Source organism: Hemitrygon akajei, chromosome 26 (assembly GCF_048418815.1).
Source record: "Hemitrygon akajei chromosome 26, sHemAka1.3, whole genome shotgun sequence".
Classification (NCBI taxonomy): domain Eukaryota; kingdom Metazoa; phylum Chordata; class Chondrichthyes; order Myliobatiformes; family Dasyatidae; genus Hemitrygon; species Hemitrygon akajei.
The window spans coordinates 47,108,059-47,124,715 of NC_133149.1; the positions used below are offsets into that span (position 1 = coordinate 47,108,059).

Consider the following 16,657-nt stretch of genomic DNA (forward strand, 5'->3'; position numbering starts at 1 on the left):
TTGGTGAAGAAGGCTCAATCACTCAGCATTCAAGATGAGGTAGTAAATTGGATTAGACACTGGCTTTGTGGAAAAGGTAGTAGATGGTTGCCTCTCAGACTGGAGGCCTGTGTAAACTGGGGAACCACTTTGTAGAGCACTTGCCCTCCATCCACCAGAAGCATACCTTCCCAGCGTCCCAACATTTTAATTCCATTCCCTTCCACGTTCTGACATGTTGGACATTGCTGAACAAGCCTGCGCTATCATTAGTGGTCAGACACCATGGGAAAAAGCTTCCCTTTCATTTTCCAGTAATATATTCCATCCAGGCACAATTACAACTTTTAAACCTTAACATCACTTACGGTCTGGAGTACTGATCGCTCGTTCAGTCATAGAGGCATCGGTTGATGAAGCATCAGACCTTGTGCGCTCTCCTGAACCCTGCAACAGAACTTCACAGAAAGAGTGCCGGTTAAACAAACATGCAACACAGCTGCTCACTGCACATATATAACAACACCAAATCCCAGTTTTCCAATTGCCCCCAAAACACCAGCTTGCTTTGTAGAAGCCATGCAACATAATGAACTAAAATGCATCCCTATTCATGCTAGATTTCTTTAGAAACAGATCCATAAACTGCAGGCCCCTACATTAGCAATTGGCACCATTTTAATTATCAATGCAATCAAAGAGAAGTCAGCATCAGTAGAAAATTGCACAGAACAACAGTAAAAGACCAGAAAATTTCTACAGATGTACCACGGAGAGCATTTTGCTCTGGAGGTGCCACTGCACAGGATAGGAAAAAGCTGCAGAGTGTTGTAAACGCAGCCAGCTCCATCTTGGGCACTAGCCTCCCCAGCATCAAGGACATCTTCAAAGGCAGTGTCCCTCAAAAAAGGACCCCTATCACCCAGGACATACCCTCTTCTCATTGCTAGCATCAGGGAGGAGGTACAGGAGATTGAAGACACACACCTAACATTTTAGAACAGCCTTTTCCCCTTCACCATCAGATTTCTGAATGGTCCATGAATCTATGGAAACGACCTCACTTTTTTGCTCTACTTAATTATTTTGATACACATTTTTTATTGGAACTTACAGCAATTTAAAAAAAATGTATTGCACTGTACTGATTCTAATCTCCAATAGACAAGGAAGGCAATTTAACAGCATCTTTGTCAACTATTTGTAATTGTGATACAAAATTACTCTTCACGTTTTGCTGTGTTAATACCTGTCATCTTCTGTTTCAAGGGTTTATCGAATCAACTCCTCAAAGACAGTTTCAGTTGCCTTATTCATTCTCCAGACCCAAGCACAATTTAGCTACCAGTTTTTAGACTAAAGCACACGCAACTTAAGGAGTCACAGAAATGTACATTATAGAAACAGGCTCTTCAGCCCATTGTATCCATGCTGATCACCTATATTCATCCCATTTCCCAGAACACAGTCATAACTTTCTATGATAAATCATAGAATAATGCTGTCTGGATAATGCTCATCTATATTTGGTTGGAATACTCACTATCGCCACCCAGCCAGGCAAAATGTGACAGCTTCCAACTACGCAGATGAGAAAGTTCATCTCCTTACATCTCCCCTTTCCCTTATTCTAAATCCAGACCCTCTAGTTTTGTTCATGGCCATCCTAATTTTGTAAAAACCTTTTAGGTCACCCATCAGCCTCCTATGTTCAAGTGAAAATAAACCCAGCTTATTCAGTTTCTTCAACCCTCCATTCCAGGTAACATCCTCGTGATTCTGCACTTGATGGGCTGAAATAGTCTAATTCTGCTCCCATGTCTTATCATCTACTGCTAATAAATCCATCCTGTAGCACAGCAACCAGAACTGTACAGAATACTCAATACTCCAAGCGTGGTGTAAACTACGTTTTGAAATCGACATCTCAACTCTTTTACTCCGTGACTTGAGTTGATGAAGACAACTATAACCAAAAGTACTAAGGAAGTTTGTTGTTTAACCGTTCCCCACTATTTAATGATAACCAGATTCAAATTAATTTATTTAAAGATAAAGATTGGCTTTATTTGTCACATGTACAGCAAAACATAGTGACTTGTGTCAGATGTGTCAAATCAAATCTGCAAGGATTGTGCTGAGCACCCTTCAAGAATTGCTAATATTGGGTGTTCACCATAACACAATCAGCAACAAGCCCATTTTCTGCCCTGCCTCCCACCCACAGATAGTCCTCCAACCCAGAACAGGACTATAGCTTCTGGTACCAACATAGCATGCCCAGAGCTTACTGACCCAAATCCTAACTGTATGTCTTTGGAACGTGGGAGAAAACCCGAGCATCTGGAGGAAACCACGTGGTCACAGGGAGAACACACAAACTCCTTATAGAGAGCAGAAGGAATTGAATCGCAATTGGTGATCGTTGCCGGTCTAAAGCGGTTGCATTAACCACAATGCTACCATTTCACCTTAATGCACGTATTTGTTTAATTATCACATGTGTACATCGAAACATACAGCAAAATGCATTGTTTGTATTAATAACAAACACAACCGAAAAACGTGCAAGTCTGCAGGTGCTGCCACATATTCTGGTGCCAACATAGGGGCTTACTATGTTCAGCAGAACACAACCAGCAACAAAATTAAAAAAAAGAGAAACAAGCCCCTTTTCCACCCTCCCTCCTCAAACACACTCTAAGTCCTCCAACACCAGGACAGGACCATAGTGCACTGCACAGTACAGCTTGAGCTGTTTGAGTTAAGCTCCAAGTGAGCATGCTAGAAAGCAATCAGAAACTAAAGAAAATTAATAAAAACCTCGTCAAATTGACCTACCTGCAGCATCAGCATGCTTTTGAGTTACGCTGCTGCTCCTTGCAGTGGAAAGTCGTAACACAGACCCAGTAGTACCCTTTTTTTGACCTATTTCCGCCACCTTCTTAGCAGAATTTAGAATTGCCACGGTACTTAGGGACATGGATCTGTAGGTTAAAAATGGAAGGAGCTAAGTGTGTGTTGTGTGCATGTGCTCAAGATCTCCAGCATCTGCTGAATCTCTTTATAAGTAGCCAAGTCTTCTGCCTTGTTTTATTAATGCTTTAATGAACTTATAAATGCCCATCCAACTGAGCAGTAAAAGTGTAATTACGTGAACCAGTGACAGCCTTTTACATCAATAGTCTTTTTACAAAATTTTCTTGTAATTGCTTTGTCAACTGAAGATGCATTTTATTTATGAAACTGAAGGTTCAGTGCACTGAAGACTTATAAATGAAGATTTTAAAAAAACATGCTAGAAGTCTGAAACAAAAACAAGAGAATGGGAATTCAAACAAAGGAGTGTAAGTTACAAAACAGGAGAGTAAGACAAGCTCAGTTGGACAGGCTGCGCTAATGGGAAAGAAACTGAACAAATAACACAGCTGAGTTCAGAAAACAAAGAATGTTATAAACTCAATATGTCAGGCAGCATCTGTCGAAAAGACTGAATGCTTCAGCTCAGAGGTCTTTTCAGCAGAGGCCAATCAGTGATCTGAAGCATGAGAAGATATAGCTCACTCAGGTTTGCTGACTGAGTACACAAAGCATCGATTCGTGGCAGTTTGTAGCTTCTAACAATCTGCATTAAGGAGTTGAAACCAGAACTGGATGAACTCTGGATCATTCGGGAGGCTGAGGGGATGATAGCTAGGACATATAGAGAGGTAGTTACACCCTAGATGCAGGACACAGGAGACAAATACAGAAATTGCCAGGGCCTTTTAAGAGATATTTAAATTATTCATAGTGACAGGTTTAGAACGTTACCTGGGTTTCAGCACCTAAGTTACAGAGAAAGGTTGAACAAGTTAGGTCTTTATTCTTTGGAGCGTAGAAGGTTGAGTGGGGACATGATAGATGTATTTAAAATTATGAGGGGGATAGAGTTGACGTGGATAGGCTTTTTCCCTTGAGAGTAGGGGAGATTCAAACAAGAGGACATGAGTTGAGAGTTAGGGGGCAAAAGTTCAAGGGTAACACGAGGGGGAACTTCTTTACTCAGAAAGTGGTAGCTGAGTGGAACGAGCTTCCAGTACAAGTGGTAGAGGCAGGTTCGGTATTGTCATTAAAAAAAAAATTGGATAGGTATATGGACAGGAAAGGAATGGAGGGTTATGGGCTGAGTGCAGGTCGGTGGGACTAGGTGAGAGTAAGCGTTCGACACGGACTAGAAGGGCCAAGTTGGCCTGTTTCCGTGCTGTAATTGTTACATGATTATCTGGTTACTTATTGGATTATTGGTCCTATAAATGTGTACTTCTTGTAGCTACCATTAGGCAGGAGGTACCGAAGCCTGAAGTCCCACATTAACATATTCAAGAACAGCTACTTCCCTTCAACCATTCAGTTCTTGAACCTACCAGCAAAATCCTAATCACTCCCTCAGTAGGACAACACAAGGACCTTATTGTACTACAATGAGCTTCTTGTTTGTTCTAGTTGTGTTTTTCCTTGTGCAATTTTTGTAAATTTTATGCAAAATTTTAAGTATGTTAGATATTTGATGCTGCTGCAAGCAAGTTTTTCATTGCAACTTTGCATACATGTGGATATGACTTACTTCAACTCTGGATTCAGCTCTTATTGGACAGTAGCAAGGAGCAGAAACATACATAAAATTGAGCAGTGGTCGAGATGGCCTGTTTCCGCGCTGTAATTGTTATATGGCTATAGGTGAGGTACCAGAGGATTGGAGGATAGCTAATGATGTTCTGCTGCTCAAGTAAAGCTCTAAAATGAAACCAGGAAAGTATAGACTGGTGAGTCTGACATTAGTAGTGGAAAAGTTATTGGAAGGTATTCTGAGGGACTGGATATATGAGTATTTGAATAGACATGGACTGATTAAGGACAGACAGCACGGCATTGCGCATGATAGTTCACATTTAACCAATATTATAGAGTTTTTGAGTAAGTTACCAGGAAAGCTGATGAAGGCAAGGCAGTAAACATTGTCTACATGGACTTTAGCAAGGCTTTTGACAAAGTCCCACATGGAAGGTAGGTTAAGAAGGTTCAGTCGCTCAGCATTCAGGATGAGGTAGTAAATTGGATTAGACATTGGCTTTGTGGGAGATGCCAGAGAGTGGTAGTTGCCTCTTTGACTGGAAGCCTGACTAGTGTCACAGGGATTAGTGCTGGCTCCTTGTAGTTTGTCATCTGTATCACTGATCTAGATGATAATGTGGTAAATGGATCAGCAAATTTGCAGATGACACCAAGATTGGGGCTCTAAATGACAGCGAGGAAGGCTATCATGGCTTGCAGTGGGATCTGGACCAGCTGGAAAAATGGGTTGAAAAATAGCAGATGGAATTTAATGCAGACAAGCGTGAGGTGTGGCAGTTTGGTAGGACCAACCAGGGTAGGTCTCACACAGTGAACGGTCGGGCACTGAGGAGTGTGGTAGAACAAAGGGATCTGGGAATACAGGTACATGATTCATTGAGAGTGGTGTCACAGGTAGATAGGATTGTAAAGAAAGCTTTTGGCACATTGGCCTTCATAAATCAAAATATCGACTACAGGAGTTGTATAAAATGTTAGTGAGGACTGATTTGGATTATCGTGTGAAGTTTTGGTCACCTACCTTCAGGAAAGATGTAAATAAGGTTGAAAGAATACAGAGAAAATTTACAAGTATGTTGTCAGGTCTGGAGGACCTGGAGGAAAGATTGAATAGGTTAGTACTTTATTCCTTGGAAAGTATAAGATTCAGAGGAGATTTGATAGAGGTATACAAAATTATGAGGGGTATAGATAAGGTAAATGCAAGCAGACTTTTCCCACTGATATTGGGTGGGACTACAACCAGGGGTCATAGGTTAAGGGTGAAATGTGAGAAGTTTATGGAGAACAGAAAGGGTAACTTCTTCACTCAGAGGGCCGTGAGTGTGTGGAATGAGCTGCCAGCGCATGTAAGTGGTGGATGCGTGGTCGATTTCAACATTTCACACAAGTTTGGATAGGTACAGGGATGAATACAAGACCATAAGACATAGGAGTAGAATTAGGCCATTCTGCCCATCGAGTCTGCGCCAACATTTCATCATGGCTGATTTATTATCCCTTCCACCATTTTTCTGCCTTGTCCCTATAACCTTTGACACCCTTACTAATCAAGGACCTATCAACACCTGTTTTGAATATATCCAATGACTTGTCCTCCACAGCCATCTGTGGCAATGAATCACACAGATTCACTACCCCTTTGGCTAAAGAGATTCCGGCTCATTTCTGTTCAAAAGGGACATTATGTACCATTTGTACTTACAGGCCTTTGATTACTGAACATGAGCAGTTTGTTTCAGTTCTGGGACGCGAAAACATAAAGCTGGACTGTGTAACACTTACAAAATGCTGGAGGAGCTCAGCCATCAACTATGGAGAGGAATGCACAGTTGATGTTTTGTACCAAGACCCTTTATCAGGATGGTCATGGTCCAAAATGTTGACTGATTATTCCTCTCCATAAATGCTCCCTGACACGAGTTCCACCAGCATTGTGTGTACGGTACTTAAGATTTCCAGCATCTGCAGAATCTAGTGTTAAACCATTACAAGAAGCTTAGAATTTTTGAGATTAAAGTAGCAATTGTGATTGTATCAGATTCATTATTCATTCACTATGCTCAGTAGCATATTTTCAGTAGTAAATCCAATAATGCTGTAAAAACTCATACGAAAATGCAAAGTACATAGAACATTTAGTTATTGTACCTGGGCTTTGAGAATTGAGGTGTTTTAGGAGTAAGAATCCCAGATGCTGAAATGGGGGTCCTCAGCTGTGAGATTACAGGTTGGACAACTTTTGTACTTGGAGATTGGGCTTCGGTTCCAACAGGTACACCAGTCTGCGCTGCAGGTGAAATTCTTGATAACTTTAGGGACAAAAAAAAAGTGAAAATCTGGTCTGCATACCGAATATAAAAACATATTCCATCAAGGAAAAGCCTTGCAGCATTCTGGAACTAACTTACCGGGGGGAGGGGGGAACAATTAATTACAAAGGTTATTGTTTCACCAATTGACTTCCCAGCTCTTTACTTCACCCCTCCCCCTCTCCCAGTTCACCTGCCACCTACTACCTTGTATTTCTTCCTCCCCTCACCTTCTTACTTTGAATACTCATCTCTTTTTTTTCTAGTCCTGATGAAGGATCTTGGCCCAAAACATTGACTGTTTACTTTTCTCCTGACCTACTGAGTTCCTCCAGCATTTTGTGTGTATTATCATTATTATTTTTTAATTTGAAAGTTTTCTAAGAACTATATTGAAAATGTCCAATTAACTTGAACTCGAGGTGGAGCAATATCCTTGCAGGTAGGTTTGCTAGCATGGTTCGGGAGGGTTTAAACTAATTTGCAAGAGGGATGGGACCTGGAGCGATAGAGCAGTGAAAGAAGTGCATGGAGTAAAGCCAGATCTAACATATAGAGAGGCTTTGATGAAAGAGAAGCAGAATAAAGGGTGTAAAGGTAGTAACGTAGAAGGGCTAAAGTGTGCGTACCGCAAGAAGCATCAGGAACAAAGGTGATGAACTGAGAGCATGGATACATACATGGGATTATGATGTAGTGGCCATTACGGAGACTTGGCTGGCACCAGGGCAGGAACGGATTCTCAATATTCCTGGATTTCAATGCTTTAAAAGGGATAGAGAGGGGGGAAAAGGGGAGGAGGGGTGGCATTACTAGTCAGGGATACTATTACAGCTGCAGAAAGGGTGGGTAATGTAGCAGTTACTCTACTGGGGGTATTCTATAGGCCCCCTGGTAGCAGCAGAGATACCGAGGAGCAGATTGGGAGGCAGATTTTGGAAAGGTGCAAAAATAACAGGGTTGTTATCATGGGTGACTTTAACTTCCCTAATATTGATTGGCACCTGATTAGTTCCAATGGTTCAGATGGGGCAGAGTTTGTTAAGTGTGTCCAGGATGGATTCCTGTCACAGTATGTTGACAGGCCGACTGGGGGGAATGCCATACTAGATCTAGTATTAGGTAACGAACTGGGTCAGGTCACAGATCTGTCAGTGGGTGAGCATCTGGGGGACAGTGATCACGACTCCCTGGCCTTTAGTATTATCATGGAAAAGGATAGAATCAGAGAGGACAGGAAAATTTTTAATTGGGGAAGGGCAAATTATGAGGCTATAAGGCTAGAACTTGCGAGTGTGAACTGGGATGATGTTTTTGCAGGGAAATGTACTATGGACATGTGGTCGATGTTTAAGGATCTTTTGCAGGACTTTAGGGATAAATTTGTCCCAGTGAGGAAGATAAAGAATGGTAGTGTGAAGGAACCACGGGGGACAAGTGAAGTGGAAAATCTAGTCAGGTGGAAGAGGGCAGCATACATGAGGTTTAGGAAGCAAGGATCAGATGTGTCTATGAGGAATATAGGGTAGCAAGAAAGGAGCTTAAGAAGGGGCTGAGAAGAGCAAGAAGGGGGCATGAGAAGGCCTTGGCGAGTAGGGTAAAGGAAAACCCCAAGGCATTCTTCAATTATGTGAAGAACAAAAGGATGACAGGAGTGAAGGGAGGACCGATTAGAGAGAAAAGTGGGAAGATGTGCCTGGAGGCTGTGGAAGTGAGCGAGGTCCACAATGAATACTTCTCTTCGGTATTCACCAATGAGAGGGAACTTGATGACGGTGAGGACAATATGAGTGAGGTTGATGTTCTGGAGCATGTTGATATTAAGGGAGAGGAGGTGTTGGAGTTGTTAAAATACATTAGGACGGATAAGTCCCCGGGGCCTGATGGAATATTCCCCAGGCTGCTCCACCAGGCGAGGGAAGAGATTGCTGAGCTTCTGGCTAGGATCTTTATGTCCTCGTTGTCCACAGGAATGGTACCGGAGGATTGGAGGCAGGCGAATGTTGTTCCCTTGTTCAAAAAAGGTAGTAGGGATAGTCCAGGTAATTACAGACCAGTGAGCCTTATGTCTGTGGTGGGAAAGCTGTTGGAAAAGATTCTTAGAGATAGGATCTATGGGCATTTAGAGAATCATGGTCTGATCAGGGACAGTCAGCATGGCTTTGTGAAGGGCAGATTGTGCCTAACAAGCCTGATAGAGTTCTTTGAGGAGGTGACCAGGCATATAGATGAGGGTAGTGCAGTGGATGTGATCTACATGGATTTTACTAAGGCATTTGACAAGGTTCCACACGGTAGGCTTATTCAGAAAGTCAGAAGGAATGGGATCCAGGGAAGTTTGGCCAGGTGGATTCAGAATTGGCTTGCCTGCAGAAGGCAGAGGGTTGTGGTGGAGGGAGTACATTCAGATTGGAGGGTTGTGACTAGTGGTGTCCCAGAAGGATCTGTTCTGGGACCTCTACTTTTCCTGATTTTTATTAATGACCTGGATGTGGGGGTAGAAGGGTAGGTTGGCAAGTTTGCAGACGACACAAAGGTTGGTGGTGTTGTAGATAGTGTAGAGGATTGTCGAAGATTGCAGAGAGACATTGATAGGATGCAGAAGTGGGCTGAGAAGTGGCAGATGGAGTTCAACCCGGAGAAGTGTGAGGTGGTATACTTTGGAAGGACAATCTCCAAGGCAGAGTACAAAGTAAATGGCAGGATACTTGGTAGGGTGGAGGAGCAGAGGGATCTGGGGGTACATGTCCACAGATCCCTGAAAGTTGCCTCACAGGAAGATAGGGTAGCTAAGAAAGCTTATGGGGTGTTAGCTTTCATAAGTCGAGGGATAGAGTTTAAGAGATGCGATGTAATGATGCAGCTCTATAAAACTCTAGTTAGGCCGCACTTGGAGTGCTGTGTACAGTTCTGGTCGCCTCACTATAGGAAGGATGTGGAAGCATTGGAAAGGGTACAGAGGAGATTTACCAGGATGCTGCCTGGTTTAGAGAGTATGGATTATGATCAGAGATTAAGGGAGCCAGGGCTTTACTCTTTGGAGAGAAGGAGGATGAGAGGAGACGTGACAGAGGTGTACAAGATATTAAGAGGAATAGACAGAGTGGACAGCCAGCGCCTCTTCCCCAGGACACCACTGCTCTGTACAAGAGGACATGGCTTTAAGGTAAGGGGAGGGAAGTTCAAGGGGCATATTAGAGGAAGGTTTTTCACTCAGAGAGTGGTTGGTGTGTGGAATGCACTGCCTGAGTCAGTGGTGGAGGCATTCACACTAGTGAAGTTTAAGAGACTACTAGACAGGTATATGGAGGAATTTAAGGTGGGGGGTTATATGTAATGCAGGGTTTGAGGGTCGGCACAACACTGTGGGCCGAAGGGCCTGTAATGTGCTGTACTATTCTATGTTCTAACTTGAATTTTCTTCAAATTTCAAAGTATATTTATTATCAAAGTACATATACAGTACCTATAAAAAGTATTCACCCCCACCCAGAAGTTTTCATGTTTTATTGTCTTACAACATTGAATCATGATGGATTTAATTTAGTTTTTTTGACACTGATGAACAGAAAAAGACTCATGTCAAAGTGAAAACAGATCTCTACAAAGTGATCTAAATGAATTAGAAATATAAAACACAATGTGGCGACCCACTTTCTGCGCAGGCGAACCGGCTCACAAATAGCCAGTGCGCAGGGGGAGACTTTGGTAATGCATCTCTGATGTCATTTCCGCCCGGAGAGGGCGGGCGCTAGGGATTAAATGCCAGCGCCGCGAAGTTTGAATAAACTAGTCTCAAAACGATGTACCGACTGCGTGTCGTTGTCTCTAGCTCTGTATGTAGTACATCGCTACATTGGTGATCCTGACGGTCCAAACGGGATTTGGACCAAAGATGACCGACTCTTCATCTGTTCACGCAGTTTCGCTAAAACTGCCGACTTTCTGGACGCTGCGACCACGCGTGTGGTTTAGCCAAGCAGAAGCCCAGTTCCAGATTCAGCAGATATCCTCTGATTCCACGCATTACTACCATGTGGTGAGCGCCCTTGACCAGGAGACGGCCGCCCAGGTTGCGGATTTCAAACAGTCGCTCCCGGTAGAAGGCAAATATGAAGCATTCAAAGCGCTGCTCATTGGGACCTTTGGCTTCTCGCAGCGTGAGCGGGGTGCCCGCCTGCTTCACCTGGACAGTTTGGGAGACAGACTGCCATCAGCATTGATGAACGAGATGCTGGCCCTGGCTGATGGACACAAGCCCTGCCTCATGTTCGAGCAAGTGTTCCTAGAGCAACTGCCCGAGGACGTACATCTGCTGCTGTCCGACGCGGATTTCAGCGACCCCCGGAAGGTGGCGGCCCGGGCAGACATGCTGTGGAAAGCCAAGAGGGAAGAGCGTGGCGTCCGTCGGTCAGATTACCAGGCCACGCGCCCAACAGCAGACCAGACCAGGCCTGGCAGGGTGGCGCACACAACACAGCGGCAGGAGTGAGGAGGCCAGTGAACAGTGGTGCTTCTACCACCAGCGGTGAGGCACAGAAGCCCGCCGTTGTCGCCCGCCCTGCAAGGGCCAGGGCCAGGGCCAGCTGCCGCTAATGACTATGGCGGCTGGCCAGCAGGACAGCCTCTTGTACGTCTGGGACAAACAGTCGGGATGCCGCTTCTTGGTTGACACCGGAGCGGAAATCAGCGTCTTGCCCCTGACGGGGTACGGCACCAGCAACAGGAAGCCAGGACCCACCCTGAGGGTCGCAAACGACAGCACGATACGGAACTACGGCACCCGCACAGTGCAGCTGCAGTTCGGCGCTAGCCGGTTCACGTGGGACTTCACACTGGCCGCTGTGGCCCAACCACTCCTGGGGGCGGACTTCTTGCGAGCTCACAGCCTGCTGGTCGACTTGCAAGGGAAAAGATTGGTACATGCCGAGACTTTCCAGACGTTCTCCCTGGGTGAAGCCAAGTTGCTGGCCCCACAACTGGACTCCATCACGCTGTCGGACAACGAATTCACCAGAATCCTGGCAGACCTCCCATCGATTCTGGCACCGCAGTTCACGGCAGCCATGGCCAGACACGGGGTTCAGCACCACATCCCGACCAAGGGACCACCCCTCCACACCTGTGCACGAAGGCTCCCCCCGGAAAAGCTCTGCCTGGCGAAGGAGGAGTTCAAGAGGATGGAGGAATTGGGGATCGTACGGAGGTCCGACAGCCCATGGGCCTCCCCCCTGCACATGGTGCCCAAAGCAGCTGGGGGTTGGAGACCATGCGGCGACTACTGCAGACTGAACGAGGCTACCACTCCAGACCGCTACCTCGTGCTGCACATACAGGACTTTGCAGCAAACCTGCACGGGGCAAGAATCTTTTCCAAAGTAGACCTCGTCCAGGGATACCATCAAATCCCGGTGCACCTTGACGACATCCCCAAAACAGCACTTATCACCACGTTCGGCCTGAAGAATGCCGCACAGACGTTCCAGCGGCTAATGGACGTGATGGGACGCGACCTGGACTTTGCGTTCATCTATTTGGACAACATTCTTATAGCCAGCAGTAGTCGTCAGGAGCATCTGTCCCACCTCCGCCAGCTCTACTCCCGCCTGAGTGATTTCGGCCTCACGATCAACCCGGCCAAATGCCAGTTCGGTCTCGATACCATCGACTTCCTGGGCCACAGGATTACCAAAGACAGGGCAACACCTCTGCCCGCCAAGGTAGACGCAATCCGCCACTTTGCCCGGCCCAACACGGTCAAAGGACTGCAGGAGTTCGTTGGTCTGGTGAACTTCTACCACCGTTTCTTCCCCTCAGCAGCCCGTATCATGTGCCCTTTGTACACCCTGATGTCGGGTAAAGGCAAGGACATTACTTGGGACGAGGAGGCCGCTGCCGCTTTCGTTAAAGCCAAGGAAGCCTTGGCAGATGCCGCGATGTTGGTGCACCCCAGAACGGACGTTCCAACCGCACTCACGGTGGACGGATGCGACACAGCAGTCAGTGGGGTGCTGGAGCAACTCATCGAGGGGCGCTGACAACCCCTGGCGTTCTTCAGCAAGCACCTACGACCACCCGAACTCAAGTACAGTGCTCTTGACCGGGAGCTGTTGGCACTGTATCTGGCAATCCGGCATTTCAGGTACTTCTTAGAAGGCAAGCCGTTCACAGACCACAAACCGTTGACCTTCGCTTTCACGAAGGTGTCCGATCCCTGGTCGGCTCGCCAGCAGCGACATCTGTCCTACATATCCGAGTACACGACGGACATCCAGCATGTCTCGGGAAAGGACAACGTTGTGGCGGACGCACTCTCCAGACCAGCAGGCAGACGAGGAGATGCCCAGCTACAGGACCGCAGTCTCAGGTTTGCAGCTGCAGGACTTTCTCGTAGGCTCAGGCGAGAAGACCCTCCTGTGCGACGTGGCTACCGGCCAACCTTGCCCCATCGTCCCGGCAGCCTGGAGGCGGCGAGTTTTCGACTCCATACACGGTTTGGTGCACCCATCTATCAGGACAGCCGTCCGGCTGGTCTCCAGCAAGTTCGCGTGGCACAGACTTCGCAAGCAGGTCAGTGAATGGGCCAGAACGTGCGCGCAGTGCCAAACAGCCAAGGTGCAGTGGCACACTAAAGCCCCGCCGCAGCAGTTCAAACCCACCCACCGGAGGTTCGACCACATTCATGTGGATATCGTGGGCCCCCTACCAGTGCCCCGAGCAGCGCGGTACCTCCTAACTATGGTAGACCGGTTCACGAGGTGGCCAGAGGCAGTCCCGCTCACCGACACATCTGCCGATTCCTGCGCCTGAGCACTGATCGCAACCTGGGTAGCACGCTTCGGGGTACCGGCCCACATTACCTGCGACAGAGGCACCCAGTTCACCTCCAGCCTGTGGTCGGCTGTGGCCAGCCTGTTGGGAATGCAGCTACACCACACTACTGCCTACCACCCACAGTCGAACGGACTAGTGGAACGCTTCCACCGTCACTTGAAGTTGGCTCTCATGGCCCGCCTGAGAGGACCTAACTGGGTGGACAAGCTTCCTTGGGTCTTGCTTGGAATTCGCACAGCGCCCAAAGAGGATCTGCACGCCTCATCGGCTGAGTTGGTGTACGGTACACCCCTGGCTATCCCAGGAGAGTTCATACCAGCCCCAAGGGGGCAAGAGGAAGAACCCGCAGCAGTCCTGGACAGACTACGCAAATGGCTCTGCAACCTGGCCCCCGTGCCGACTTCACAGCACGGACAGACCCCGACCCATGTACCCAAAGACCTGCAGAACTGTAAGTTTGTGTTTTTACGAAGGGGTGGACACCAGACACCGCTACAGCGGCCGTACGAGGGGCCGTTCAAGGTGATTAACAACAACGGGTCCACTTACGTTCTGGACATTGGGGGGAAAGAGGAGGTTTTCACGGTGGACCGACTCAAACCAGCCCATGTGGACTTGGCGCAGCCGGTCGAGGTTCAGGCACCGCGGCGCAGGGGTGGACCTCCCAAACACAGGCTGATCCAGACTGTGGACATTGGGGGTGTATCGCCGGTTCTGGGGTGGGGGGGGTTTATGTGGCGACCCACTTTCTGCGCAGGCGAACCGGCTCACAAATAGCCAGCGCGCGGGGGGAGACTTTGGTAATGCACCTCTGACGTCATTTCCGCCCGGAGAGGGCGGGCACTAGGGATTAAATGCCAGCGCCGCGAAGTTTGAATAAACTAGTCTCGAAACGACTTACCGACTGCGTGTCGTTGTCTCTAGCTCTGTATGTAGTACATCGCTACAACAAAATAATTGATTGCATAGTATTCACCCCCCTTTAATTTGGAGGCCTACAATATGGCACGGCACAACTGGCAGGTGTGTTTACAGACATTTTTAATCTCTCCCTCTCCCAGTGTAGAGTACCCTCCTACTTCAAAACATCCACCATTTTTCCTGTACCTAAAAAGACCAAAGAAACATGTCTGAACAACTGGCGTCCTGTCACACTCGCCTCAATTACAAGCAAATGCTTTTCAGAGGCTGGTCAAGGACTACATCTGCAGCATGCTACCACCCAAACTGGATCCCCTACAATTCACCTACCGACACTACCAATTGACAGATGACACAATAGCCACTGCTCCACACACCATCCTTACACATCTGGGAAGAAGGATGCTCATGTGAGAATGCTGTTCTGGACTACAGTTCAGCATTCAACACCATAATTCCATCGGGGCTTGACAAAAAGCTCAGAGACCTTAGCCTTTGTCCTGTCTTGTGTAGCTGGATCCTGGACTTCCTGTCAGATCGCCAGCAGGTGGTAAGTGTGGGCTCCCTCACCTCTGCCCCTCAACACAGGTCTGGGCTGTGACCTAAGCCCCCTTCCTTTACTTTCTGTATACCCATGACTGTGTCGCCACCCACAGCTCCAATCTGCTAATTAAATTTGCTGACGACACTACACTGATTGGCCTAATCTCAAATAATAACGAGGCAGCCTACAAGGAAGTCATCACCCTGACACAGTGGTGTCAAGAAAACAACCTCTCCCTCAATGTCGCAAAAACAAAGGAGCTGGTTGTGGATTACAGGAGGAATGGAGGCAGGCTAACTCCTATTGACATCAATGGATCTGGGGTTGAGAGGGTGAACAGCTTTAAGTTCCTCGGCATAAACATCAGCGAGGATCTCACGTGGTCTGTACATACTGGCTGTGTGGTGAAAAAGGCACAATGCCTCTTTCACCTCAGACGGTTGATTATGCCCCCTCGTATTAGCCATTACTGCCCTGGGAAAAAGTCTCTGGCTAACCACTCAAATGATGCCTCTTATCAGTTTGTACACCTCTATCAAGTCACCTCTCATCCTTCACTCTAAAGAGAATAGCCTGAGCTTGCTCAGTCTTTCCTCATAGGACATGTCTCTAATCCAGGCAGCATCCTGGTAAATCTTTGTACCCTCTCTAAAGCTTCCACATCCTTCCTATAATGAGGTGACCAGAAAGCAATGAAAATGGCTGAGTAAGTTCAGAAAATAGATAATAAGGTATAAATTATTTTGGGTTTTATTAATAGAAGCATGGCAGGAAAGTAGTGTTTCAATTTTTTAAACAGTGGTCTGGCCTCAACTAGAGTATTGTGTTCAAATCTGGGAAGGATGGGAACAGCACCTCTTTCACCTCAGATGGTTGAGGAAGTTTGGTATGGGCCCCCAAATCCTAAGGACTTTCTACAGGGGCACAACTGAGAGCATCCTGACTGGCTGCATCACTGTCTGGTATGGGAACCGTAACTCCCTTAATCTCAGGACTCTGCAGAGAGTGGTGCGGACAGCCCAGCACATCTGTAGATGTGAACTTCCAACTATTCAGGACATTTACAAAGACAGGTGTGAAAAAAGGGCCTGAAGGTTCACTGGGGACCAGAGTCACCCCAACCACAAACTGTTCCAGCTGCTACCATCTGGGAAACGGTACCACTGCATAAAAGCCAGGACCAACAGGCTCTGGGACAGCTTCTTCCAGCAGGCCATCAGACTGATTAACTCATGCTGACTGTATTTCTGTTTTATTGACTATTCTGTTGTTCATACTATTTATTATAAATCACTATAAGTTGCACACTTAGACAGAAATGTAACGTAAAGTTTTTTACTCCTCATGTATGAAGGATGCAAGTAATAAAATCAATTCAATTCAGTGCATGGGGATTGTGAGTGAACAGTCCTTTTCAAGTCAAGCCACAAAATGTCAATTGGATTGAGGTCTG

The 16,657-nt window shown here is 46.8% G+C and overlaps 1 protein-coding gene across 3 annotated transcripts in view; it reads right to left on the reverse strand.

Moving 5' to 3' along the window:
- The window catches only part of ncapd3 (non-SMC condensin II complex, subunit D3), a 252,013-nt gene that overhangs the window by 15,812 nt on the left and 219,544 nt on the right, over positions 1-16,657 (reverse strand). For all 3 annotated transcript variants that reach the window (XM_073030150.1, XM_073030151.1, XM_073030149.1), the window contains 3 exons: positions 6,745-6,905; positions 2,821-2,966; positions 348-437 (listed from right to left, as the gene is read on the reverse strand). In XM_073030150.1, coding sequence (XP_072886251.1) covers positions 348-437; positions 2,821-2,966; positions 6,745-6,905 — 397 coding nt within the window. The remainder of the gene's footprint in view (positions 1-347; positions 438-2,820; positions 2,967-6,744; positions 6,906-16,657) is intronic.